Source organism: Agelaius tricolor, unplaced genomic scaffold (genome assembly GCF_023055355.1).
Source record: "Agelaius tricolor isolate 1412-34295 unplaced genomic scaffold, bAgeTri1.0.p SCAF_13, whole genome shotgun sequence".
Classification (NCBI taxonomy): Eukaryota; Metazoa; Chordata; class Aves; order Passeriformes; family Icteridae; genus Agelaius; species Agelaius tricolor.
This window is the reverse complement of record NW_027269273.1, coordinates 4757898-4783661: the sequence shown is the minus strand read 5'-3', so window position 1 is coordinate 4783661 and position 25764 is coordinate 4757898. Positions and strand designations below refer to the sequence as shown.

At 51.7% G+C, this 25764-nt stretch overlaps 1 protein-coding gene across 1 annotated transcript in view; it reads right to left on the bottom strand.

The window, feature by feature from the left end:
• ADAMTS14 (ADAM metallopeptidase with thrombospondin type 1 motif 14) overlaps positions 1-25514 on the bottom strand; it is a 33885-nt gene extending 8371 nt beyond the window's left edge. The window contains exons 1-13 of the mRNA XM_071438518.1: positions 25330-25514; positions 24551-24978; positions 17759-17915; positions 16880-17076; positions 9382-9465; positions 6905-7061; positions 3943-4048; positions 3701-3844; positions 2977-3109; positions 2742-2855; positions 2423-2571; positions 1594-1769; positions 270-403 (exon numbers count right to left, since the gene is read on the bottom strand). Coding sequence (XP_071294619.1) covers positions 270-403; positions 1594-1769; positions 2423-2571; positions 2742-2855; positions 2977-3109; positions 3701-3844; positions 3943-4048; positions 6905-7061; positions 9382-9465; positions 16880-17076; positions 17759-17915; positions 24551-24978; positions 25330-25402 — 2052 coding nt within the window. The 5' untranslated portion in view covers positions 25403-25514. The remainder of the gene's footprint in view (positions 1-269; positions 404-1593; positions 1770-2422; positions 2572-2741; positions 2856-2976; positions 3110-3700; positions 3845-3942; positions 4049-6904; positions 7062-9381; positions 9466-16879; positions 17077-17758; positions 17916-24550; positions 24979-25329) is intronic.
• Between the last annotated feature and the right edge of the window lie 250 nt (positions 25515-25764).

Below are 25764 nucleotides of genomic sequence, written 5' to 3'. Positions count from 1 at the left end.
AAAAGATCCAGTGGGTCTCTCTTTCCTGACACAAGACCACTCCAGGAGGGTCTCCCCCCAACAGGGGAGCCCCCAGGGAGGGCCCAGCCAGAGTCCCACAAGTCAGGGAATCAGCAACAGGTACCCTGACAGCAGCCCAGCCCATCGCTCTGCCATCCCCTTTGCTGCACACAGGCTTGGTCCCCAGGGGAAAAACCCATGCCCCCAAGGGGGCTGAGCTCTCTCCTGGCCAGGGAAAGGACAGGGACAGCCCCAGGGGAGCTCCTCACCAGGCACTCGCCCCGGACACAGACGCTGTAGGGGTCTCGGTAGCTGCAGCGGGTCCCGTCGTGAACGACCTGGTTCATGAACACCACGTCCCCTGTGCCCTCAGACTGGCAGATCAGCTCACACTTCTGAGCATCTGTGGCACAGGAAAAGGGAAGGGGGAGAAAAAGAGAGGTGGGGGGAAAAAGGAGTTGTGGAAATTCGTTAGGGTGAGTGAAGGCAGAAATTCACCTCAGCTTGTACCCCTGAGCACAGCCACAATTCCAAAGCCCAGGACATTCATGTGGCTGCTCTCCATTTGCAGCTCAGGAGCCTGCACTTTTGCCTGGTACACTCAGGAAATTAAGGGAAGGACAGGACACACTACATGAGGCTGCAGTGCAAGTAGGCTGCTCTGCTCTGGAAACAGGCTGGGAGAGCTGGGAGTGTTCGGCCTGGAGGACAGAAGGCTCCAGGGAGAACTTAGAGCCCTTTCCAGTGCCTGAAGGGGCTCCAAGAAAGCTGGAGAGGGACTTTGGACAAGGACAAAGGTGGGACACATTAAACCCCATAATGGGGTTTAACCACAGAGTAATAAATCAAGCCCTGGATAAATCATTTGAAAAGATTTGTTTTACCCTCATGAAACTTTCCACAAGAAAGAATAAAGTTGTGGGAAGCTTTCTCTACAAGGGGAAGGCAAATTCATTTTGCCTAGAATGAAAATTGGATAAATTCCCAACCAAAAAAGCTGTGGATTGAAGATGGGACAAAGGAATATGAAAAGGCAGGTTTTTGTAAGGAAGACTCCAGTAAGAATTGGAAGGAGCACAAAAGGTTCTCCACAGGAGAATGATGATGAGAAGCAACTACCTGGAAAATATTTAATTTTGAGCACAAGCACCCTTCAGCTTGTGAAGACTGGGAATGACTTCAAACTGTCAGAAGGCAGGGTTAGATGGAGTATTGGGAAGAAATTCTGTATTGTGAGGGTGGTGAGGCACTGACATAGAGAAGCTGTGGCTGCCTCTGGATCCCTGGAAGTGTTCTTCCACCTGTGAGTAACCTGGTCTAGTGGAAGGTGTCCCTGCCCACGGCTGCAGGGTTGGAATGAGATAATCTTTAAGGTCCCTTCCAACCCAAACCACTCTGTGATTCCATGATTTTAAAAAGCTGCCTGCTTGATGTCGGTTTATGGCACAACAGTTTCCAGCTCAGGAGCTTCCCGCAGCCCAACATCTGTGCAGCTGGCACAGTCTCCACCCCAGGGTGATGGCCACCAGGGCAGAGGAATTCCTCTGGAGGAGTCTGGCTGCTGCTCCTTTGCCAGAACCTGCCACCACTCACCGTCATGGTGCTCGTAGGGAAGCCAGGAGTGTTTGCTGTTCTGGTGGGTGTAGTAGGAGTTGCGCTTGGAGCACTGCTGGGCACGGAAATCCTGGAAAGGCCCCGGGCACTCCTCAGCATTGCACACCTGGTACTCGTAGGTGGCTCCTGGGCACGGGCGCCCTCCGTATGCTGGGCTGGAAAACAAAGCCAGTGGCTGGTGAGAGTGCTGGAGAGGGGATGGTGTTCAACCCCAGCATGGCTCAGTGCCCAAACACACAGCACATTGTGGCATTCATGCTTTCTGGAAAAATCCCTTTGTCCAGGATTTTTCTCCTGGGAAGCTGAGAAGCCTCAGAGAAAAAGGAAAACAATAATTATCTGATTTGCTTCTCCTGTGTTTTGCTGCTTTGGAATGTGTTTGGAGATTGTTCCAATTGGTGCTGATCAATCCAACTGATTGATCCAACAGGTGCTTGTTTCATTGGGTTCATGTGAATTGTTTAGACTTATTGGTCAATCAGTGCCAAGCTGTGTTGGACTCTGGAGAGAGAGTCATGAGTTTTCATTATTATCTTTTTAGCCTTCTGTAAGTATCCTTTCTGTGTTCTTTAGTATAGTATAGTATTCTTTAATATAATAGAGTATCATAAAATAATAAATTAGCCTTCTGAGAACACGGAGTCAGATTCATCATTCCTGCCTTCATCGGGGCACCCCGCAAATACAATAGCACAGCCCCCGCAGGAACAGATATCCCCATCCCTGCCAACAAGGGGAAGAGCCAGGAACCCCTGGCTCGTGGCCACTTCCAGCTGGGAAAAGGGAGGGAGGCAGAGCCCAGACGTACGGCGGGTTGTCACAGCTCCGGCTGCGGGACCGCACGCCTCCCCCGCAGGTCCTGGAGCACGAGCCGAACTTGGACCAGGAGCTCCAGCTGCCATCCTGGCTGTAAGGCTGCTCTGACGTCTTCCAGATGCAGTGGCCCTTGAAGCACCACTGGAAGGGAGGAGAAGGAATGAGTTCCAGGCCTCTTCCAAAGCGCTCAGCACCAGTGGAGAGCCCTCCTGCACCCACAGCACTACAGAAAGGGTACAGCACGGGAGGAAGGCGCTCTTCATTGTGCCCTTGGACGCATCCCTCCCACAGGAAGCAGGACCAGCCCCTACCTTGCCAGGAGAGCACTCGGTGCCATCCAAGGGCGGCCCCTTCTTGGTCTTGCAGAAGTAGGGGTTGTCCGGGTGGCTGCACCACAGCTGCTTGCAGGGATCGAAGGTGCGGAACTGGGGAGCACAGAGGAGCTGGGCTGGGACAGCAGCGGCGAGTGCCAGCAGGCTGGTGGCAGCCAGGCTGGCTGGGGACCCCGGGGAGGGGGGACAGCGTGGCCATGCAGCCCCTACTCACCGCCGTGCAGGTCTTGTAGCCCACGCCGAAGTCGAAGCGGCACTGCTCATCCATGGAATAATTAATTCCTGGCAGCTCGGGTAGCATGGGCCACTGGTGCTCAAAGGGGTCATCCAGGAGGCAGTCGTAGGAGCTGCAGAGTCAGACAGAGGATTTCCTTCCATCACCCCATCCCTCAGTTCCCTCACTCCACTCCTGGAGTGCTGTACTCCAGGTCACTCTCCAAATTCAGCAACTGAGAAATTTGAATTATCATGGAATCCCAGCCTGGCTTGGGTTGGAATGGTCCTTAAGGGCCATAGAGTTCCACACCCCTGCCATGGGCAGGGACACCTTCAATTAGACCAGGCTGCCCCAAGCCCCAGTGTCCAGCCTGGGCTTGGACACCTCCAGGGATCCAGGGGCAGCCACAGCTTCTCTGGGCAACCTGTGCCAGGGCCTCACCTCCATCACAGCAAAGAACTTTTTCCTAATATCCCATCTAACCCTACTCTCTTGTCAGTGGGAAGCCATTCCCCCTTGGCCAAAGTCCCTCTCTGGATCCTTTAGGCACTGCAAGAGGCTCCAAGGCCTCCCTGCAGCCTTCTGTCCTCCAGGCCGAACACCCCCAGCTCTTCCAGCCTGTCTCCAGAGGCCCTCCAGCCCTGGGAGCACCTGTGGGTACCAAAAGCCAGCACTGGGGGTCTGAGGGGAGGCCATGCCTTCCCAGCTGGAAGGGGCGTACTGGATGTAGCGGTTGAGCTCCTGCTTGCTGCAGCGGGACCAGTGGTAGCGGTGGAAGGCGGCCTGCACCAGCGGCGCCATGATGCTCCCCATGCTGGTCTCGTCGGCGCAGCGGTTGCCCTGCCCGTCGTGCTCCATGCCCAACCTGGAGGGAAGATCCCAAGGGATTCACAGCTGCAGCAGCACCTTTTTAAAGGGAGGGGCACCACCACAGCCAGCTCTCTCTCTGCCCCCAGGACTTACACGTGCCCGGTCTCGTGGGCCACCACGAAGGCCGAGGAGAAGCCGTCCTCGTGGTTGAGGGTGCAGCTGCGGAGAGGGTGGCACATCCCTGTCACCGGAGCGTAGCCTGGGGCAAAGACAGGAGGGAAGGACAGAGGAGGAGAGGAGAGAGAAAACCTTTGAGAGAGGAGGGGAAAAAATGAAAAATGAAGAAGAAAAAAGAAACCCACAAATGCATAACCTGGCTTCACTGCAACAGAAGAGAAAACAGAGGGGAAGGCGCTGGAGAGGAGGGGTCACTGCCCAGGTCACTTGGGTGGCAGCCCAAGGACTGGCTCACCAGTGTGTGCCAAAAGCCTGCAGAGGTTGCTGTGGGGCTTGCTGGCACCACTGTGCCCTTGTGCCAACACACCTGGGCAGGCAGGAGGGCAGGAACAGAACCCACAGCACCATGCCAGCGTGGGTGGCCATGGCCTCCCCGCCCAGGAATGGCCTCCCCTGCATTCTTCTTCATTTAAAACAAATAAAGAAGGAAAATAAGAGAGGAGAAAAGGCATGAGGCTCCCCCCAGAGCCCTGCCAAAACCACAGCCCTGCTCCCCACGGGGCGTACCCGCACATGCACCCACCCCAGCCCCAGGACACAGCCCTCGATCAAGTGCAGTGCAGTGAGGCAGCTGTGGGCAGAGGAATCTTCCCCCACCCAGGCAGCAACACATCACCTCCATTTTGGTCACTTTTCCTTTCTTTATCACCTTATTTCTGTCCAATTTAATTAACTTGTTGGCACACTCCAGAATTTACTCCCCAAAGTTTTTTTTATGTGTGTTGGTTTTTTTTGAGGCTGACCCTTTTTGGCATCAAGGGAGTTAGTGAAGGAAGGACTTAAAGGTCAGAGAGGCAAAAGCAGGGCAGGACCATGCTGGATAACTGGGATGTTGGAAGGGGAGAGCTCAGTCAGCCAGGAGTGGGCAGCAGCAGGAGAGGGGTGCTGATGAGCTGAGGGAGATGCACATCCCTACACCCACCCTGGCCAAACCACGGGGTCCACAGAGCCCCCCCATCCTTGTGGGATACTTGATCCACACCAAGTCACTCCCATAATGGGGTTTAACCATAGAGTAATAAATCAAGCTCTGGAAAAATCATTTGAAAATATTTTTTTTTACCCCCATGAAACTTTCCACAAGAAAGAATAAAGTTGTGGGAAGTTTTCTCTACAAGGGGAAGGCAAATTTATTTTGCCTAGGATGAAAATTGGATAAATTCCCAACCAAAGAAGCTGTGGATTGGAGATGGGACAAAGGAATATGAAGAGGTGGCTGCTCACAAAGGCAGGTTTTTGTAAGGGAGACTCCAGTAAGAATTGGAAGGAGTACAAAGGGTTCTCCACAGGAGAATGATGGTGAGAAGCAACTACCTGGAAAATATTTAATTTTGAGCACAAGCATCCTTCAGCCCAGGCCAGAAAACCCTCTGTGCCACCCACTGCAGAGGGACAAGACCTTTACAGCAGCAATTAAAATTTACAGCCCATCCATCCACTGCTTTTCTCTTCAAAGGGCATATTTGGGATAATTTGGTGCTACACTCTGGTCCTTCATTCCACGCATCCCTGAGCTTAACAGAGTGTTGGGGGTCCACAAGGACTTTGTTTTGGGGAAAAGAGGCAAGAGCAAGCACGGTGTTACTATTCCAGCAGCCCAATCAGAGGGAAATTCCCAGTGGATGAGGAGCTCCTTGTGCCATGCAGCACAGCCAGGCAAGGACACGGGGATTCTGCAGAAAGTCCTGGAGATGTGTGACAAGCAGAGAGCCAGATCCACAGGGAAAAGGGGAAGGAGGTGCTGGAAGGAGCACCCCTAGAGCAGGGCTACTCCATGGATCTCACGACTCCTTCCCACCAAGGCGCAGCCTAGGGAGTCTCCCCCTTCTGCCAAAAAAGGTCCTCTCACCAATGCCTTTGGACACAGTCACTTTGCCAGGAAGGGTCTAGAAAAACGCAACAAAAGCTGGTATTGCACCCATGTGCCTCTGGACAAGGAGACCAGGGCAAGCCACCAGCCTGGCACAACCCAAGGTCTGCTACTTGGTGGCCACAGGACCACTGGCACACTCAGGAGGGTTTCCAGCTGGGTATCTCCTGATGTTCATCTCCTGCTGAGGGGGATCCTTCTCAGGGAGGTCGTGCAAGTTAGGACAGGTTTCCTTCTCCACCTTTCCTTCCTCCTGTGCACACCAGGAGAACCTGTGCTACAAATCAGGGTGACAATACCCACCCCATCCACGGCATCAAATGGAGCCTCCTGACGGGAATCCAGACCTGGCCACCAGCGTGGAAAGGAGGAGATGGGAATTTGGAAGCAGCAGGCTCAGAAGTGGGAAAAGTCACCTCTCTCCTGGTAACACCAAAGCACCTGTTTTCCTAGTGGAGCCATGAAACATCAGAAGGTTTTCCTGAAAATTTTTATTAGCAAGGCCTCCAACTTCTCAGACCACGCCAGCACAATCTCTGCACCAAGAAGGTGAGAGATTCCTGCAGCAGAACTTCCTCTTTGGCCCAGGGTTTATTGAATGCTCCCATGTCCAAGAAATAAATCCATATAAAAAAAGGTTTTAAAGGTCCTCCAGAGGACAGAATAAATGGATTGTCCCCATGGGGCTTCCTGCAGCATTTCATCGTTTTTTATCTTATTTTTATATTTTTAAGGCATTTTGGGCCAAGGGGAGGACTGGTAAATGAAATCAAAGAGCAGGAGAATAAATAAATAAATAAAGACATTTTATCCATTCAGGCTGATGCTCTGGATTAATTCTCTGTCTCTCTCTTCTTCATCAAGTGAAGAAAAAAAAATATCGATTTTTATAACCTTTTTCTGGACCTCACTGGCCAAGAAACTGTGCTTGCAAGAAAATCCTCTCACCCCTCGCTGGCTTTTCCCCCCGGGCAGACTGCACATACCTGATCGAGACAAATACAGTACCTTGCATACCTGCGGGCCCAAAATCTTGCCTGGTGAGGAAGACGGCGTGGTCGTGGTGCTCGGCGTGCGCGGGGTCGGGGCGCTGCTGCGAGTGCGCCCAGCGGCACACCTGCTCCAGGCTGCGCGAGGGATTGCCCCGCTCGATCAGGCTCACCGACTGCAGGGACAACAGCGGGAAACCCACTGCTGGGCAGGGCAGGAACGGCTGCTGCCCTTCCCCTGCAAGCCAAGGAGGCGTCGTCCCAAGTGGGGTGGTTTGGGGAAGAAGACAGGAAATACAAGCATTTCCTTCCCTCTCCCAAATCTTCACGCGTTTCCCTTCACCCCAGCAGCTGTCAGGAGCACCGTGACAGGTCCAGATGAACTGCGCCTCAGATCTCCCCGATGTAACAGGCAGATCCTCAACTGGACTGGACCAAAGGACTTCATCTCTATGTTTGGTAGCTATATCCCCCTCTCTCCCTCTCTCTCTCTCTTTTTTTTCTCTCTCTTTCTCTATCTTTTTCTCTCCCTTAATCCCTCTATCGCATTTTGCTGTGGTCATTCAATAAAGGTGTATTTGTTTTGATTATTACTGCAATCCCCTGTGCTGTGTCAGTTTTTTGCACCCTGAGATCAAATCCACAAACCATCATGAAACCCGTTCGTAAGGACGGATCGTGACATGCTCCAAACTGAGAGAGGGTAGGGGTATCTCCCTCTCCTTCTCCTTCTCTCTCCTTCTTTTCTCCCAAGTGGGAGATAAGAAGCTTGTCCTGGATCGCCAAGCTAATTGCATTCTCTTTGCCATCTGTATGGCAGTTGTCTTCTGTTCAGTGGGAAGCTTTCCTTATCTCTTTCACAACCACTCCTCCCTCCAGAGGGACATCTGCTGATAGCAGCTATTGAATGTCACTGCATGGCTGATAAGAGCTACAGCATCCCATTGGGAGATGCTCTGCCCAGAGGGAGCATTCCTACCCAGATATAATCTGGAGATTCTGGAACACCAGCACAGCTTCTCCACTGGATTCCCCAGAGGAACAGCTGCTCTCTTCCACTGGATCTTCAGAGGAAGAGACTGCACCTTTCTACAGGACCCCTGCTCCAGCAGAACCAGCCCTGACACTGCAGGAGGGCTGCAGCCACATTTCCAATGGTTCTGCTGCCAACTGCCTGACCCACAGGGTGTCAGGCTGGGTTCTGACTCTGCCAGTGTTGTTTTGGTTTACTGCAGTGTTTATTTTATCCTTTTATTTTCTTCTCTATTAAAGAACTCTTATTCCTGCTCCCATATCTTTGCCTGAGAGCCCCTTAATTTCAAATTTATAGCAATTTGGAGGTGGGGGGGATTTACATTCTCCATTTCAGGGGAGGCTCCTGCCTTCTTTAGCAGACCTGTCTTTCCAAACTAAGACAAAGCTGCAGGAGGGTTCACTAGGGAAGCATCAGACCCAAACAGTGAGCTGAGATCTCTCCTGGATTCAAACATCCATTCCTTATTTTCTACATCATCCCCTGAACCTGAGGAGTGACGTAGCTGGACAAAGCAGTTGCCTCCAGAACAGGCTTTGGGGAGGATAAATCATCCCTAACAGAGCCTGGCAGTTCCTACCCCACTGTATCACCACAGGTCTAAATCCCTTCCTCTCCTCAGCTCAACCTCCAGCCCAGAGCACAAACGTCACTGGGACAAAGCCAAATGGATTGTTGGTTTTCTCAGCTAGAGATTATATTCCTGGTCCCATGGAAGCCTCCAAAAATGGGCCAGCCTCCATCCTTATCCCTGCTCCTCAGAACCATCCCTGGATCTCCAGGATGTATTTGAGTTTCTGCCAGCCAAGCATATTTCTACAATAAGGAAGTTTTTTCCAAGACCTAACCAGTCTTATTTGCAGATCACACACAGAGACATCACTGTGTTGAGTCATTAACACCCTTGCTAGAACATTTCCTGTGGGACAGGGGCTTGCCCCAGAAAAGTACAGAAAATCACATTGTTTTAAAGAAAAATCTGGCTGCTGTGCTCAAACAAGCCTTAAAAAATAAGTGCAGCCTGAGAAACCACACGAAAACTTCTCAGGAAACCTTCCCACGCTTCTCCTGGCCATGCCCAAGCCACACAAGAGCTACAGGACAGCCAGGGAGATGAGTCAAGGAGATCCCAACCTCAGCTTCTCCTCACTAACGTCCAGCTCCTCTCAATATGGGAAGCCACCTCTACCCCATCACCTACAGAGCTCTGAGGAAGCCTCTGTGGTTTTCCCCACATGCCAGAGCAAGCAGGTACCAGCAGATCACAGCCACCCACCTCCCTGAGGGGGCTATCCAGGCCCTCAGCCCCCAAAATCCAGGCTAAGGAAGGTTCAAATTCACCCCTGCCCAGCACAGTTGTCACCTGGGCTCCAACAACTGCCACATTTTCCCAAGGCTGGGCTTACCTAAGCACTAAATAAACATTAGAGCACGTGCTGCTCTAATCCGCGCGCCGGATTTACCTGGCGATATCCCACCATGATCATCCTGACCAGCACGATGTTGATGTGCACGCCCAGCGACTCATCGTGGTAAATCTCATCCACCTGAGGGAGTGTGAGAAATAGCTGCTCACTTTCCATAGTTTAGGAAGGTTTATTAAACCTTACCAAAAATACAGCAGAAGAGTGAATAAAGAAAAAAGGTTACGGCGCTGGGAGCAAAAGGTTTTCCCCGCCATGTGCTCAGCCCCCTCACAATGGAGGTTTTACCCTTTTTAACCCTTTAACCCCTCCCAAAGTTCTGTCCATCTTCACTGTCCAGTAGAGATCTCTTCCTCAAATCCTGACTGGAGGTCAGATGTTCCACAGTGGCAATCCAGCCCTCCCAGATGTCCCAACTCCTGTTGCCCCTCGATAACCACGCGAGGGGGTACAACATAACTATAAATCTATAAACTTTTCTTAACCTATATACATGATATTTGTCCATTAATTGTAAGAGTCAATCATGGCATTACTCATCTATCCCAAGAGGGAAATCCAACAGGGAAGAAGTTAAGGCCATCCCAGCTCTCAAGCCCCTCCTGTCCTCCACGCTCCCACGTTCCACACCCTTCCAGGCTTTCCAAGACCAGGTGCAAAGATGTCATCCCCATCCTCCCACCGTGGGGAGGGTTTTTTTTCCCATTTTCCCACGTGTAACAAGCACAAAGCCAAAAAGCCAAGCTGGAATAAGCCAAAGTTTCCCCAGGAATGGCTCAGATGGTCAATGACATCACCCATTTCCATCAAGGGCTATGTTTCCTCCACCACATTTCTCAATGAGCCTTTGGAATATGAATCCCTCAGAGGGATGGAAATGCTCCAGACTCCAGCACCCAAAGGAAAAATGGCCTTTTTATACAATCCTTTGCCTGTACCCAAAGCCAGGGCTTTCCTCAGTTGAGTCAAACCTGACCTATGGCTCCAGAAATCCCAGGAAAAGGCAAAACAATGGAGAGAACAGGGAGGGCTCATGACTCAATGAGATTTTTACCATCCTCAGCTATTAAAAATGACCTTGCAAAGGAAATAACCAGCTACAACCTCTTCCTTCTGCGTTTCCAGGATGAACAAACAAATTCTACTCCCAAATGCTACCAAGAGAGTAGGAGACACCCAGATGGGAAATGTCCCTGAGAGCTGAGCCCAGTGGCATGGAGAGAGGCATGGAGTGGGCAGCCACAGACCCACATGAGACCCTGCACGTCCTGCAAAGCACGTGGGAAAACACAGCCCAGGGAAGAAAAACACCCTGGTTTTTGAGAATGGGGCTTTCTTTTTCCCAAAAGGCCTCTCAAATGAACAGTTCCACAAATTGGGTTTCACTGCAGGAGTCGAGGAGACTGAATCAAGACAATTTTTAATATTGACTAGAATTCATGTTTTAATTAAAATATACTTTTTTGGCTTTGCCCAAGGGTGGACTAATTTGCCTCAGCTCTGTCATAGCCTTCCAGACTAGATGAAGGTTATAAAGTCAGATTTATGGATCTTTTCTATTTTTTCCTCCGTTCCCCCATTTCCATTTGGGGTTTTGCAATTTTACACCAAGGATTGGGTGACAACTATCCTTTTACTGCTGCTGAAATCCATGTCAGCCACTCCCCAGTGTTTTACAAGCCCCCTATTTTCCAGCCTGGGATTCCATTTGAAATACCCACTCAGGCCATTTTTAAACCCAAAAACCCAGTGTTAACCTTTTCCCCATGACAACCAATACTCCCATGGGGTGCCTCCGAGCCATGCAGAGAGGTAATCCAGACCCTGAGCCTTGAATGCAGCAAAATCGATTATAAAAAATTAAAATTAATCAATGAACTGCCAGTCCATGCCCATTAATGCATCCCTTTGGATGCAGAAGCTGCAAGAGCCGCGGGGTATTTTATCCATCAGTGTGGAAAGACAATGCTGGTCAATGACCCTCAGCTCATCCCTGCTTTCTGTGGGTGGAATGCTCCTTCACCCTCCCCCTTTTGTAAGAATAATGAGGATATGATGGATTTTTCCTGATGCCAACCCTATTTTTTGGGGATGTGCACGGAAGTGTTGCAGCTGCAAACATTGCTCAGGCCTGCAGACACACTGAGGTGTGAAGGATCCAGCCCAGCAAGGAGCTGCAGCTCCCCAGGGATGTCTGGCTGGGTTTTAGCATGTAGGAGGCTTTGGCATCCTGGAAAAATCCCACATCCTAAGTTTGATCCCTTACAAAAATATTGGTAATGTGGCAGGGTGGGAAAGCAGGGAGAGACGGAGAAATTAAAGCCACGCTTGAAGAGATGCAGGGCTGGAGCTGGGGGTGGTGTGGGGAACAGGACAGGAAACACAACCATTTCCTTCACTCTCCCAAATCTTCACACACTCTCTTCACCCCCAGCAGCTGTCAGGAGCTGGAGCCCCAAACTGAGAGAGGGGAGGGTGGAGGGTTAGATGGGATATTGGGAAGGAACTGAGGGAAGTGAGGCCCTGGCACAGGCTGCCCAGAGAAGCTGTGGCTGCCCCATCCCTGGAAGTGTTCCAGGTCAAGTTTGATTGGACTTGGACCAGCCTGGGATGGTGGAAGGTGTCCCTGCTCATGGCAGGGGATAGGAATGGAATGAGCTTTCATCTCCCTTCCAAACTATTCCATGATTTAAGGATTCTGTGGTTGTCCACCATCCCTCTGCTGCTTGCTGCCTGCTCCTAAGGACCCCTCAATCCATCAGGATGAGCCACATTCCTGCCTTAGGGACCTCTGTACCAGCCACAACCTGACCTTGCTGTGACTGGGAGCATCACATGGAGCAGCACAGACCTTTCCCTTCCCAGCTGCACGGGACATTTTGGCAGGATGCTCAGTAGATCCTGCTGTATTATTCCAAGATGGGATTTAATTCCACAAATCTTCCTTATAAAGCAGTGCTAAATCCCCCCCTCCTCCAGCTCACAGGGGCCTGGTTCTCCCTCAGTATGGTACTCCATTTCAGCCCCCCCTGGTGCTGCATTTCAGCCTCTGAAATGAAGAGTTAACCTAAAGCCCAGCCCCTGTTTAGTCCAGGGTTTAGGCAGGGATCTGCACCTAACAGATACCAGCTCAGCAGTGACCTTCAGGGTTAATTCAGAAAGCAGATGTGGAACCAGACTGCCCAAGGCTATACAGACTTCCCTTCACAGCCAGTTATAAATAATTGATTGAGGGGGGGAAAAGAATCATATCAAAAGGGCTTGGTGCTGGCCGCTGCCAGAGCTGTGACCCACAGGCCCCAAATTTTGGGGTTGGGGGGGGAAGGGGCCAGCTTCCCCCAAGTGCTCCAGGGCCTGTGGAAGAAGTGGGGATGGAGCTGGAGGGGCCAAGCATCACCTTGGAAATGGGAATTCACCTGGAGAGCAGTTTGCAGGCTCGGCACAACTCCCCCTGCCCTCTGCAGATGCCATTAAGCAAGTCAGTGTCTTCAGAGAAACCCCTTCCCCCAAAAATAGCTGTTCAGCAAACGGCTCCAGTAAAAAAATACCAATTTTTATAACCCACATCCCAAGCCATGGGATAAAGATCTTCTTACCCCTCTCATCCATGCTCAGCCTGTTTCACACCACCACCTGGCAAGAAATGCTCTCCTCTTTCAATTAAAATGGAATTTTCCCACCTATGAACAGCCTAGCCCTTAAGGCTTGCTGTGAGTTAAGGGCAAACCAGCAGGAACAACCACCCCATAGGACTGCCCCCAAGCCCTGCAACACCAAGGAGGCAGTGGCACTGCCTTTACAGTGACAGGAACACTCCAACCTGAGAGCAGGGCAGGCTGCCTCCCCAAATCCCTGCAAACCCTGGCCAGCCCCGAGCCTGCAGCCCCAGACGCGAGATCCCGACAGCAAAACCGCACTGGCAACGAGGTCTAGACCTCGCTGTTCTTCAGGGAAGGAAAACAAAGGGAGAGACACGAGAAGAATTTGCCAAACCAGCAGAACAGCTGACATTTCAAAACGCCGGGATCGCTTACTCGGAACAGCCAAGTCATCTTTAAACTCCTTTCTTTTATTCCCTCGCTTGGTTTTTATTCTGGTGGATTCACCCTGAGCCTCTCTGCTGGGGCTGGGGGGGTTAGGAAGGGAGGGGAAAGTCCCCCTTACCACATTTTTGGGCTTGCATAATGCATGATGTCACCTCTGTGAGGGCTGACCCACATTATCTGTGGGGAGGAAGAGAGGAAGGGGAGAGTTGTTCTGCAAGGGCAAGAGTGGATTTGATCAGAGCTCTCTACAGAACAAGGCATGTTGTCCCAAAAAGATAGCAACAAACATGTAAGCCTATACAGAGGGTATGGAAAAGTACATGGACACGTGAGAGACTTCAGAGGTATTTTTGTTATTATCAGTTACCAAGGAAGTGTCTCATAAACCCCTCACCTAAGGAAAAAAACATACACAGGTTAAAATTAAAGCTGGATGTTTAATTTTTGTTCCCAAACCACCTCTTCTGTGGGGTCTCAGTAGCACTCTTTGTTGCTCTGCCCTTGGGAACAATAATTTCAGCTGGAGCCAGGCAAGTCCCAGCCTGGAGAGGGGCTCTGACTCATGGGGTTTCCCTAGTAACCCGAAACAATGGGAAAACACCAAGAACCTTTGCATCCTTAACCAAATCATGGGCAATATCAGACAAAAGCCCAGGAACCCAGTTGAGGCCAGGGCCAGGTTTAACACAGCCACAGCTTGGCTTCTCCCCTCCAAGTGGAGCCACCCCCAGACCTGAAAGGATCAGGGATGAGCAGTGGGAAGTCTGGAGGAGAAAACCAAGCCCAACTCCCTGAAGGCAAGAGACTGGGAAGCAGAGCTGAGCACTGAATATTTCCTCTCCTCTTCCTTTTCCAAGGTGCAGGATCCCCTCCTGGTTCCCAGCCCTTGATCTCAGCAGCCACCCCGTCTGGGGGATCCCAATTTTCCTTCTGTAACATCACAACCCCTGCCACAGGCAGCAAGCAAGAGAGGGGAATGGCTTTCCAGAGGCACCACATCACCAAACATCATCCCAAGAGTCCAACTGACCAGGTTTGGTTAGGTGGACACAGAAAAGCCCAGCTTGGAGCAGAGATAAGCTCAGCAACTGATGGCAGAGGGGGAGCTGTGCCTTTCCCACTCACTCCAACCTGACCCCAAATTCCTGGGCAGCATCTGAGCCAAGAAGGGAAGGGCAGGCTGGGAATGCAGGCTGGGAGCTAGCAGGGAAGGCAGGCTGCCTGCAGGGAAGCTCTTAGGTGCACAAAAGGAGCAGTCATCCTCATGTCAGCCTCCCGGGATGGACACAGCACCCTTCACTGAAAAGCATCCACATTGCTGGCAATGAAATAAGGGCTGTGCGGTTTGTTTCTTTTCATAAAAAACCTCCTCCGTGACAAATCATTTATCACCAAGCTTCGGCCGACACAGAGCTCCTAATAAAGGGTTTTGTGTCTTGGGAAGAGCCCCGGGACCCTACCTACAGCAGCGCTGGGAAGGGATGCGCGTCCCACTGCTCCCTCAGCGGAGACCTCAGGAAAAGCCAGCAGAGTTTATCATTACATCCAAACTCGTTGCCCCCTTTTCTTGGGCTATATCTTGATAGGAGAGCTCCTAGACAGGAAAACTTTCCCAGCTGGCTCCCTGACGTACTCCAGCCCAGCTCGTTAAGTCCTTTCCTCGTTAGAGGGCTGGCCAAGCCTCTCATCCTTCTTCCCTTTGCCTCCAACTAATGGGATTAATGTTCAGCTGTGTGGTCCCAGCAGGCTCCTCCTCTCTCCCTCCCTCTGCCACCCAGGCCAGAAAGCAGGACTCTCTTTTTTCTGCTGAATCGGGTGTTTTAAGGCAATCTGAGCCGGTAAGGAAACGAGGCGGCGCCAAGGGAAGAGGAGGCGGACGGAGGTCACGGCAAAGCTGGAAAGAAAACGCACTAAAAACCAGAAAGAAAGAAGGGGAAGGGGGTGGGGGGGGGGAGAATATATAGAAGGAAATAATACTTGGGGGGAAGTATTTGTTGCCTGTATTATCCTGGGGCTTTCCCCCCCTCATTAAAGTCTCCAGCGCCGCCTTTAATTGAATAGGCAGCGGGTCCTCCCTTCTCCCAGCGCAGCATCCCGCGCATTCACTCCCTGAAAAGTCCTGCCCGCGGGGTAGGAACCATGAAATGCGCCTGAAAACCGACCTTTTGAATTAGAGCTGACAACCCCCGGGCGCTCAAACTGGCCATCCCGACCCCCCTTCCCCCCCTGGGATCGGAAAGGAAAAATGACATAATCTCCGACCCCCGTAACGTGGGAAGAGCCGGAGGGCAGAGCAGGGAACCCGGTGGCTTCCCCCTCGCAGGAGGATTTAATGTTCAGAAAGTGAATTTAAGTGATGCTGAGAGCATCGGGCAACTGGCATCGGGATAACGTGCCAGAGAATAAAACATTGTGATGAAGGTGTTTGCTTCTGCAACACTTTCCCTATTCAGGACCAGCCACTTCACTCATCCTTCACCTCATCACCCTCTAATCACACAAATCCTTCCCCCACCCATGATGATAATTTCTCCCTTCATTGCTGGCCATGTGGCAGAAACAATGTCCAAAGCAACAACCAAGCACCCAAAAACATCTTTATAACTTGGCCATTCCAGAGCTGGTTGAGCCTTTTGAGTATTTTCCACCACTATGTCAAAGAACACTTAAAGAAAAGTAAATAAATAGAGGTGATAATAAAGCATGGAAAACAAAACAAAACTAGGAGATAGAAAGAGATACTTGAGAATAGAGAGAATCTTCTTTGCAGACATTCAGGTGCTGGAGGAGCAAACCTCCCTCAAGATGACTGGATGAATAAATATTGATCCTTCCACATCTCTCAGGACTTGGGGAATATGGAAGTTTTTGTCTTAGAAAGGAATGGAAAGGGGTGTAAGGAACCACCACAGGCTGCCCTGTGCCTCGGAGTGAGAAAGGGTGCAGGAACTGTAAAGCTGCTCTAAACTCCTTTTCAAACATATTCTGAATGGTTACCCAGGTGCACAGGTTTCCAAAAAGCTCCTGAAAACATATAAAAATATTTCCTCTACCAACAAATAGTATTCAGAATAAATCATGAACATCATCACTGCAAAACAAATTACAGATATGGTCATTTCTAACTAAGTAAGCCATGACTATTCTCTTTTCTAGTATTTCCTGAGACTTCAGTGATGAGGAGGAAACATTCTCAGCCAGGATAAACTTTTGGACTCAGGTGACAGACAGTGACAGCACCAACACGCCAAACCCTGCCATTGGCAAGGGGAAGGTGATGGAGATGAACATCAAAGGGCTCTGCTTTCCATCCCTCCAATTCCCACAGCTATTAAACACCAGAGCCGGCGGTGTGAAGACACAGCCCTTCCTGCAGCACTGCTCCCCTTCCCAAACCCAATTCTTCTCCCAGGATAACAGATTCGCAGCACCAGAAGAGCACTAAAACCCAGGGAAGGGTGGGATCCACATCCCCCAGAGCCGAGCCTTACTATGTTCATGAGGGTGAGGACATAGTTCTGGACGTGCTCCTTGCCATGGAAGCGCACCACGGAGTCATCCACGGCCAGCAGCACCTCAATGTTGTAGTCGTCCTTCCTGGCGTGGCGCCGCTTGCGCTCCGCGTCCCCCAGCCGCTCCGCCATCAGCTCCAGGGAATTTGGGAGCTCGCCCACCTGCACCCCGGGCCCTGGGCAGGAAAAGAGCAAGGATTTGAGGTGACCTGACACCATGGAGATGCTCCACAGAAGTAGGAATTCAGTAGGGAAAGCAGATAGGAGATTTAACTCTAACGGGATGTTGAGGTCCGGCTGGTTGCTGGTCCAGCTCGCCCAAGTGGCAGGCGAGCTCTGAATGGCTCTGAATTGTGAAGACCAGCACCAAAAGACATGTTAATGATTGGACTCGAGAACCTTAAAGGTTTTTTCCATACTAAATGATTCTATCATCTGTGAAAAAGTCAAATCGAGGCCACATTTTGTAGAATCATCACAGAATGGTTTGGGCTGGAAGGGACCTTAGAGCTCACCCAGTTCCACCCCCTGCCATGGGCAGGGACACCTTCCACTATCCCAGGCTGCTCCAAGCCCCATCCAGCCTGGCCTTGGACACTTCCAGGGATCCGGGGGCAACCACAGCTTCTCTGGACAACAACTTCCACTACCTCAATACTCTCACAACACAGGTGATCAAAGCAAGGCTGCGGCACCTCCAGCCCAGCATTCCCTTTCCTTCTTCTTGACTTTAGCAGTTAAACTGAGCCTAAAGCCACAGGGTGAGATATACAAGGGCTCATGGAAGGAGAAATCCTCTCCCCAGGTGAAATATTTATTACCAATTGCTGGGATAGACTGGATCCCAGCAGCCCCTACCTTCGGGGTGGAGGTCGTGGGGCGGCTCGGCGCCGTCCTGCCGGATGGCCGAGCGCCGATAGACCACGTGGGCCCTGCCGTGCTCCTCTGTGTCCTGCTGGCCTCTCTCCAGGGGCTCGATGAAAAACTCGTTGCTGTCTGTCCGAATCAGGCCAGCCTGGACTCCACAAAGAAACAAGGAAAAGAGGGGAAAAACGATGTGGGTTTATGTAAGTGATGGGGGACATACACACTCAGTATGCTCATTAAAGATTAATGCACAGCACACACAAAGGGGAAAGGCATCCCAAATAATCTTGTTTTGATCCTACTCCATGACACCAGGATGGTTCTAATACCATGTTCATCTATGACAACCCTTAATTTCTTCTGTAGATGGGGAAAAAAAAAAGTAAGGAAAAACCAAGCAACAAAAAAAACCCAACCTGGCTGCAATTCAATTTGTGTCCTTATATGGCTACAAAAGTCTGTTCTGCCTCATCTATGAGTTGTGCTCGACCCTGAACTCAGGGATACAAGGCTGAAGGGGCTCCCAAAACACTCCTGAGCCTCCCTGAACCCTCCCCATTCCATTCTTGCGGTGCCTTTAGGATATCTGCCATTTCACTGACATGACGAGCTGCAACAAGAAGAAGGAAAGAGAAACCATTCTCTCTGCCCCACAAAGTACTTGGGAATTAACAGAGGGGAATCCCGTTGGGGCAGAAGCTGGAAAGCATTACAACTCCACCTCCCAAACACAGGGATGATGAATGACAGGGCAAACATCGCTGGTAATGTTGTCCTGGCTACCGACCTGCTCCTAATTAACACCAAGCTCCCATCAAATCCCCCTTACATCAGCCTGAGCGCTCACACCCCGCAGCGCTGGCCGGCTCAGACCTCGGGCAAGGAAAAGGATCACCAGGATTTGGCTTCTCTCCCACGGGCAGCCCCCCCAGCTCGGCATTTTTCCCAGCTCCCTCCATGGCGCGCGCGCGCGTTCCTTCCTCCGGCGCTGCCCGCTGCTGAAGGGCTGCCTGGAAAGCACCAGCAGAACATTTGGATCTGTTCTTGGAGCAAAGCCTCCAGCAGCGTGGACCTACTGGAGTGAGTCCTCATAAGGATGTTGGGGTGTTGGAATGGTCCTCATCAAATCAAATAAAATAAAAGTAAAATACATACAGAGATGTATTTTGGACAGAGGCTGGGGCTCTTCCAAACCCACCTGGCTCTTTGGGTCCCCATCATGTTCACATCCCATTGGATACATCAGGCCATGGCCAACCTGGCTCTGTTGGATTCCACCAAATTTCCTGCTCCACTTGGGTTTCATTAACTCCTTAACTCCACTGCAAAGTGGGGTTTTGGCTGGTTTTGTTTTACCTCTTTCCTGAGGAATCCAAGTCTTTGCCTGACACATGTATCTCAGGGTCTTCCCACAGGAGACATCCAGGTCAAACCAGGGCAGCCAGGGATTGTGCCCCCCACCCTCAGCCAAGGAGATGAAGAACACAGCCAGGTTTAACCAGGGGCACCAGGCAGGGTGCTGGTGATGAGGCAGAGAACAAGGCAGGGAGTTAAGCCACCAGTCAGGTTCAGTGACGGCTGGGCAAGGCCATGATGATGGGGCAGAGCACAGAAACATGGAATCCCTTAGGTTGGAAAAGCTCTCCAAGATTATCAAGTTCAACCATTGACCCAGCACTGCAAAGGCCACCACCAAACCACATCCCCAAGTGCCACATTTATACATCTTTTCAATCCCTCCAGGAATAGGGAACACAAGCCTGTGCCCAGGTCTCACAACCCCTTCCATGAAGAAATTCTCCTCATTTGCAGCTCCGAAACATTGCCCTTCATTATACAATAAGAGAGGAGCAGAAGCAGCCCCTGGCCCAGGAGGAGCTCTTCTGGGACACCACTACCCCCTCCCAGCCCTGCCATGGGGTGTTTCACTTGGGGCCAGGCACCCCAAAGCCGGTTTATGGGTTTAGGGCCAAAGCCGGGACTTGCTGAGTCAGGCAGCCGGAGGAAAGCTGTGCTGGATTAAAACCTGAAAGAGCCTGGTCCCAAGCCACAGCCCACTTGGGTTTGAGCTGCTCTACAGCTCGTGACTAATTATATCTGGCTCAAGGAATAAAGCAGCCCAGACTTTCTCCCATAGGTGGGATGCAGCGCGCCGCCGACTCTGGGGATGACCGAGGGTGAAGGGGATAATGCTGGGATTTTGTGTCCATCTGATCAGAGCAGCCCAAGAAATGAAACAGAAGCTGCAGTGCTCACCCTGACATTCACAAAAATAAATTAAAAAACCAGAACAGGCCAAAAAACACCATTGCAAGAGGCATGCACCAACCTGCCTGCTCACAAAGAGGAGCAGCTCAGGTTGTATTTCAGCATTTTGGGAGAGTTGTAACAAAGGTCAGATGCCACCCAAAAAGTCCCACTCAGCTTCTCTTGGGCTTTTTCCAAGAGTTCAATCCCATCCTCAGTGATCAATTAGCCATATGCTTCCTACCCTTGATTTTAGTTTGGTTTAATAATACCAAATCAAATTAAATCAACTGGCAGGACTATTACCACTGCTTTTCCTAACATGAGATGCTGTCTGAAGCTCTCAGTGAAGGTACTTCCCAACTAGAAAATGGCCCTTTAAAGACAATTCCACTGGAAAGAGGGAACACAATACAACAAACTCACTCCTGCCAGCTCACGGAGGGTGAAGTGTCCTCTCCAGCTCTCCTGTGCCTCCCCAGGCTATGGGGAGATGAACTCCTGCCTCACTAAGGGGGACCTCCCAGACCCTGAGTAAGAAACTCCTCCTCCACTGCTGGGTAAAAAGCTCCAACTCCCACAGGAATTCAGGAAATTCTGACACTTTACCCAGCTGAGATGTGGAAAAATTAATAAAGCTGCTGCACTCGACCAGGGGAGCTATCAGCAGGGGGAAATCCAGCTGCATGTACAGTATGTATTTTCCCTCTAAGATTCACACATAATTTGGACAAAAAGTCCTAGAAAACCAGGCAGTGTGAACACAGAGACCACAGATAACAGCGCTCCCCTTCCATCCAGAGGGCATCAGGCATGGTCCAGAGGTGCTCCATCACTATTTTCATGCCTCTCTGCAGTACAGGCTTTGCAGCCCATCAAACACAACACTTTGCTTTCCTTGACTCCTTTTCCCTGCTCTTCGTGCTGAGGTGAGAGGTTTTTGGGGTGGCTACAGACCAGGCTTTGCCAGCTGACCTGAGCTCAAATGTAGCTCCTGGTGGAGTGAGAACATGAAGACACGCTGGGCACTAATTAATTAACTGAGTTTTCAGCCCAAACAGGGCCTGGTTTGCATCTCACTGCCAGAACCTGGGATTATCACCTGGGAGAAAAGCCCTCATATCCATATAACACCCACACCAGCTGAGGCCAGTGACCTATGTCACCAAAGGGACATCTCGCACCCTTTTCCTCCCCAAAGTTAACCCTACAGCTCAGGAACTGCAAGGAAAATCCTGGAAGACCAAGCCACCCTTTTTTCAGTGGGGCATCATTTTGAGGGGCTGTTTCTCCCTCTGTTCCCCATTAATTACTGTTCCTGAGGGCTTTTGTGTCCTGCTTATCTGCTGCCACCCATCTGAAGCAAGCCAGGGCCACGGGGATGGAAAACGCTGGCTCTACAGTTTGCAGCACTACGGCAAATCACCCCAGGGCAAAGCCAGGCACACAAATATGGTGTCTGTGGGTGATAATCCTTCACCCATCCCTGCAAACCAGCAAAGCAGGAAGGAAGCAGGGTCGACCACACGCTGCTGAAGCCGGCAGGGAATAATCTGGGATGCCTCCACTGCAGCGAGACGTGTCCGCCGGCGGAGATTCCTGCCTAACGCTACTTTACCAGTCAGGAATTTGGTGGCTTAGATCAGCTTTGAAATTACATTATGGGCCACAGCACCTTCCCACCCTGGTACGAGACACCCCTGCAGAATATGCAAGGCCAGCTTCTCACGCGTGGGTGCCTGCAGGGAACGACAGCCATGGAAAGGTGCCACGGCTTTGGCATCTGGGAAAAGCATCGGCTCGCTTACACGGCTAAATATGGATTTAGGAAAGACTTTGAGTGGACTCTCTTTGTCAAGAGTTGGGTTCAGGTTTTGGGGTTTTTTTCTTCCTCTCCTGCACTCCCCTCCCCTGTTATTTATAATCTCAGTCTCCGTTTACACACGGCCTAATCTCTCTGTGTACACAGCCCTCATCCGCAGCATCCCGGAGCGCTTCCTCTGCCCAGGAAGCGGCAGCCAAGCGCGGCCCCGCGCCTCCCACGCGCGCCATCCCGGGATGCAAAAGCCACAGCCCCCTTCCAAAGGTCATGGACAACTCCCAGCAAAAGTCCACAGCAATTCCAGGGTCCTTGCTCATGGAAGAGTTTCCTCCAGCTCATCAGCAACATTCCTGACCACGTGCATCCCTCCCAGGTGCTCTGCTGCTTCTCAGGTCATCAGCATCATCCTCCCATCCCATCCACACCTAGAACCAGGATTCAGTTCCAGTTCTTGCTCTGTTTCCTAAATCAAGCTCTTTTCACTGGTTTTGGGGAATCCTCTTGATCTCCCCACTCCTCCAAAGCTGAGATCCTGAGCAGATTGAAGATGTCAGACTCACTTAAGACAGAGGGCCATACAGCCAGAAAACCCATGGAAAAGAGAAACCAACTGTGATGTTGGATGTATCACAAGGGCAAGGGAGCTGAGCATCTGCTTGTCCCCTCAGCCTCGTGTCCTTCACCAGACCAGCTCTGGAAATTCCTGGTGGAAGCCAGGATATGGATTCGTTGGCCACCCAGCAATAAATTTATTGTGGGAAATAGAAAAAAAAATCCTTATCATGGGAGAAAAGCCATTTCTTCCTTTATATGGGCTTAAAAGGGTGGGCTTATCCATGGGTGGCAGGATATGGCTGCATAAATCCACATGGAAAAGCATCCTGTGGTACAAGCTACACCCTAACCCAGCTGGAACGAGGGCAAAAAGAATGACAACCAACAAGGTGTGCAAGGGGCTGCGAGGGGAAAACGTGGGGGTAAAGCCTAGGAAAGCCTGGAAAAGTTAAATTAAAGCCTGCTTGGGATTGACAGCAACAATAGAGCAGGCTCTGGGGAAGAAAACTCCCAGAGCTGTGCCACAGCAGGACACAGATCAGCTGCCAATGGCCTCCAGCATCCTTTGGCTCGTGATGCCAAAGGGAATGAGATCTGCCAGGGAACCTGCACGCTCCAAAGCCTGCTCTCTGCTCCAGACTCGGCACTGGCTCTGTAGGAAATGCCTTTAAAGCTGCCAAGCCTGCCCACACTGGCCAGCCCCAGCACGATCCATGTCCCAGAGAAATGTCTGCAAGTCCACAGCCTCAGCCCATTCCCAAAAGGACGCTTCAAAAGGTGTGGATTACGTGCTAAAAAAAATTTAATTCCTGTACGTAGGCGAAATATGTATTTCTAGCTGTGCTGCTCTATCATTTCCGCTTGTACAGTAGCATCAGGCACTGTATAAAAAGAAAGGAATGCCAAATTGTTTATGCTGGTGGCCAAAATTGGCTTAAGGAGCTCTCAGAATAAAGCAACTAAAAAAGAAATATATAAAAAAAGGGTTTTTTTTAAAAAAAAAGGCACAAAATAAGGCATTTCTTCCAACCCAGCAGTAAGTTTAAGTGGCACCAGGAGAAAACAGCAAACTCTGGCACCTAAAACAAGATTTAAATTGGCTCAAAGGAAATCTGAAGGGCAACGGGCCAAGGGTATTAAAAAATAAGCGCTTCCCCAAGCGTATCAAAGGTAGGGAACCCACAGGCAGAGCAGATGCTGGGGATAATGAGGTAACAGAGCCATTTAAAGGAATTAAAGCGCTGTGGCAGCAAGTTACTGATGCTGAACTGTGCTCAGAAAGCCAAGAGCCTCCGAGCCCCTGAGTGATTAGGGAGAAAAAAAAAGAAAAAGACATCCTCCTGCAAAGAGATGCTTGGTGGGAGCCAGACTGCAGCCAGCAGTGATTTCAGGAGGTGCTCCAGCTCACACAGCATCATTCAAGAGGCGGGAAACGCAGAGGAAAAGTTCCCGGAGCAGTCCCAAGGTAAAACACGGGTGGGCAAGGATGGAACAGCATCACCATGAGTGTGGGTCCCTGTCCCAGAGGCTGGGCACAGCCCATGGAGGCAACAGCATCTGGGCAGGAGGCACTAGAGGCACAGGGCTGGCAAGTTTTCCAAGCCTTTTAAATAAATACTGATGCACGGACCACCCTGATGGAGCAGGCAGGTAACACCCAGGGGAAAGGGGACCCGCTGCTGTCAAGGCCTAAGGGGCAACATATGGCACAGACACCTAAAGCATCACCAAAAAATCAGATTTCAGGACACCAGGATTCATCTCTTAAGAGGAAACGGCACCAAAACACAGGCAGCACACACAAAGCACCTGTGGTGGTTCTGCATGGGAGGCATTTAGGGAAGTGACAATTTTATGCTTTGTTTCTTTACATTGTCAGCAAGAAGAAAATGTTGTGAGAAGAAGAGAAGTATTCTGAAGGCTTTGTTCTGATTTTTATTACTCTTTCTTTTAGTTCCTGTTAATAATTTCTTCTTTATACTCCAAAAAAGTTTCGAGCTTACTTTACCTTTCTCCTAATCCTACCTCACAGGCAAAAAGATAAGCACACCAGTGATTATCCAGCACTAAAACCCACCGCATCCATTAGCACACTAACCAGAAAATCTCGAAATTAACAAACCAAAACCACTACAGCACCCCACCAGCCCCCAGCTTACCAGCCCATCGCAGTTGCTGATGGCCACGGCAGCTCCGGGCATCCCGGAGATGTCACCGGTGAAAAGGCACCGCTGCTGGAGGGGTTCCCGGAAAAGCACCTCGAAATCCTCCTGCCACTCCGCCACGGCTCCCGGCGGCACCAGCCGGCGGTTGGGGCTCAGCCGGAGGTGCAGCTCCTTCCCAAAAACCGTGACGTTGAAATAGAGCAGGCGGCGCTGGGGGGGCTCCTCCGGGGGGCTGCGGGGGACGCGGCGGGCCCGGGCCCGGGCCGGGGCTGGCTCCGGGGCTGGCTCCGGGGCACAGGCGGGCTGGCCGAGCCCCGCCGCCGCCTCGCCGGACACCACGTGCGACAGGAAGCGGCCCCGGCAGTCGGTGCTGAAGGGGACGATCACTCCATACTCGCTGAGTTTGCCGGACAGCAGGAGCTCTGCGGGGACAGCAGCGAGGCAAAGGGGCCGTGGGCACGCACGGAGCATCCCGCCGGGACCGCGGGGGCCACCCCAGCCGGGGCAGCCTTTCGGAGCCCGACGAACCCCAGAGCAGCTTTTCCGTCCCAAGCCAGCTCCGCTTTGTAGTTTTAAGCGGGTGCGTCCAGCGTAGCAGAAGGAACTCGGGCTGACGTCCCCTCGCACGCCAAGCACGCCAACTATTTCTCGCCCAGCCTCCATCTCCCCCAATTCCCATTGAAACCTCGCCCCCCAGCAGCGGGTTCCCGCTCCCTTCTCCCCATCCCGCAGCCACCTGTCAGCCCCCCAGCCCCCCGGGGCAGCGGCCGTACCTGGGGCGCTGCCGGCGGCCAGGCAGCCGTGCAGGGGGACGAGGCAGGAGAGCACCAGCCGCAGATAATCCATTTGGGGCCGGCGGCGGGATGCGGGGCCGGCGGGATGCGGGATGCGGGGCGGGCGGCGCCCGGCGACCGCCTCCCCCCGCCGCCGCCGCCGCCGCCGGGGCCACCGGCGCTCCCGCCGCCGCCGCCGCCGCTTCTGCCGCCTCCCGGGCGGCGTGGGGCGGGCCGGGGGCCGGGTCTGCTGGGCCAGGGGGTGGGAGGTCGGGTTCGTTTTAATTTAATTTCTTTGAATTTTTAAAATTGTTTTTAAAACATAGTTTTCTTATTAAAGACGCAGAGCGGGGGGGTGTGTTGGGGGAGTGGGGTGGGGGGGGGAAAGTTCTCGCGTTGCCTGTGGATCGTTCTTTTCTTGGAGATTTAAAAAAA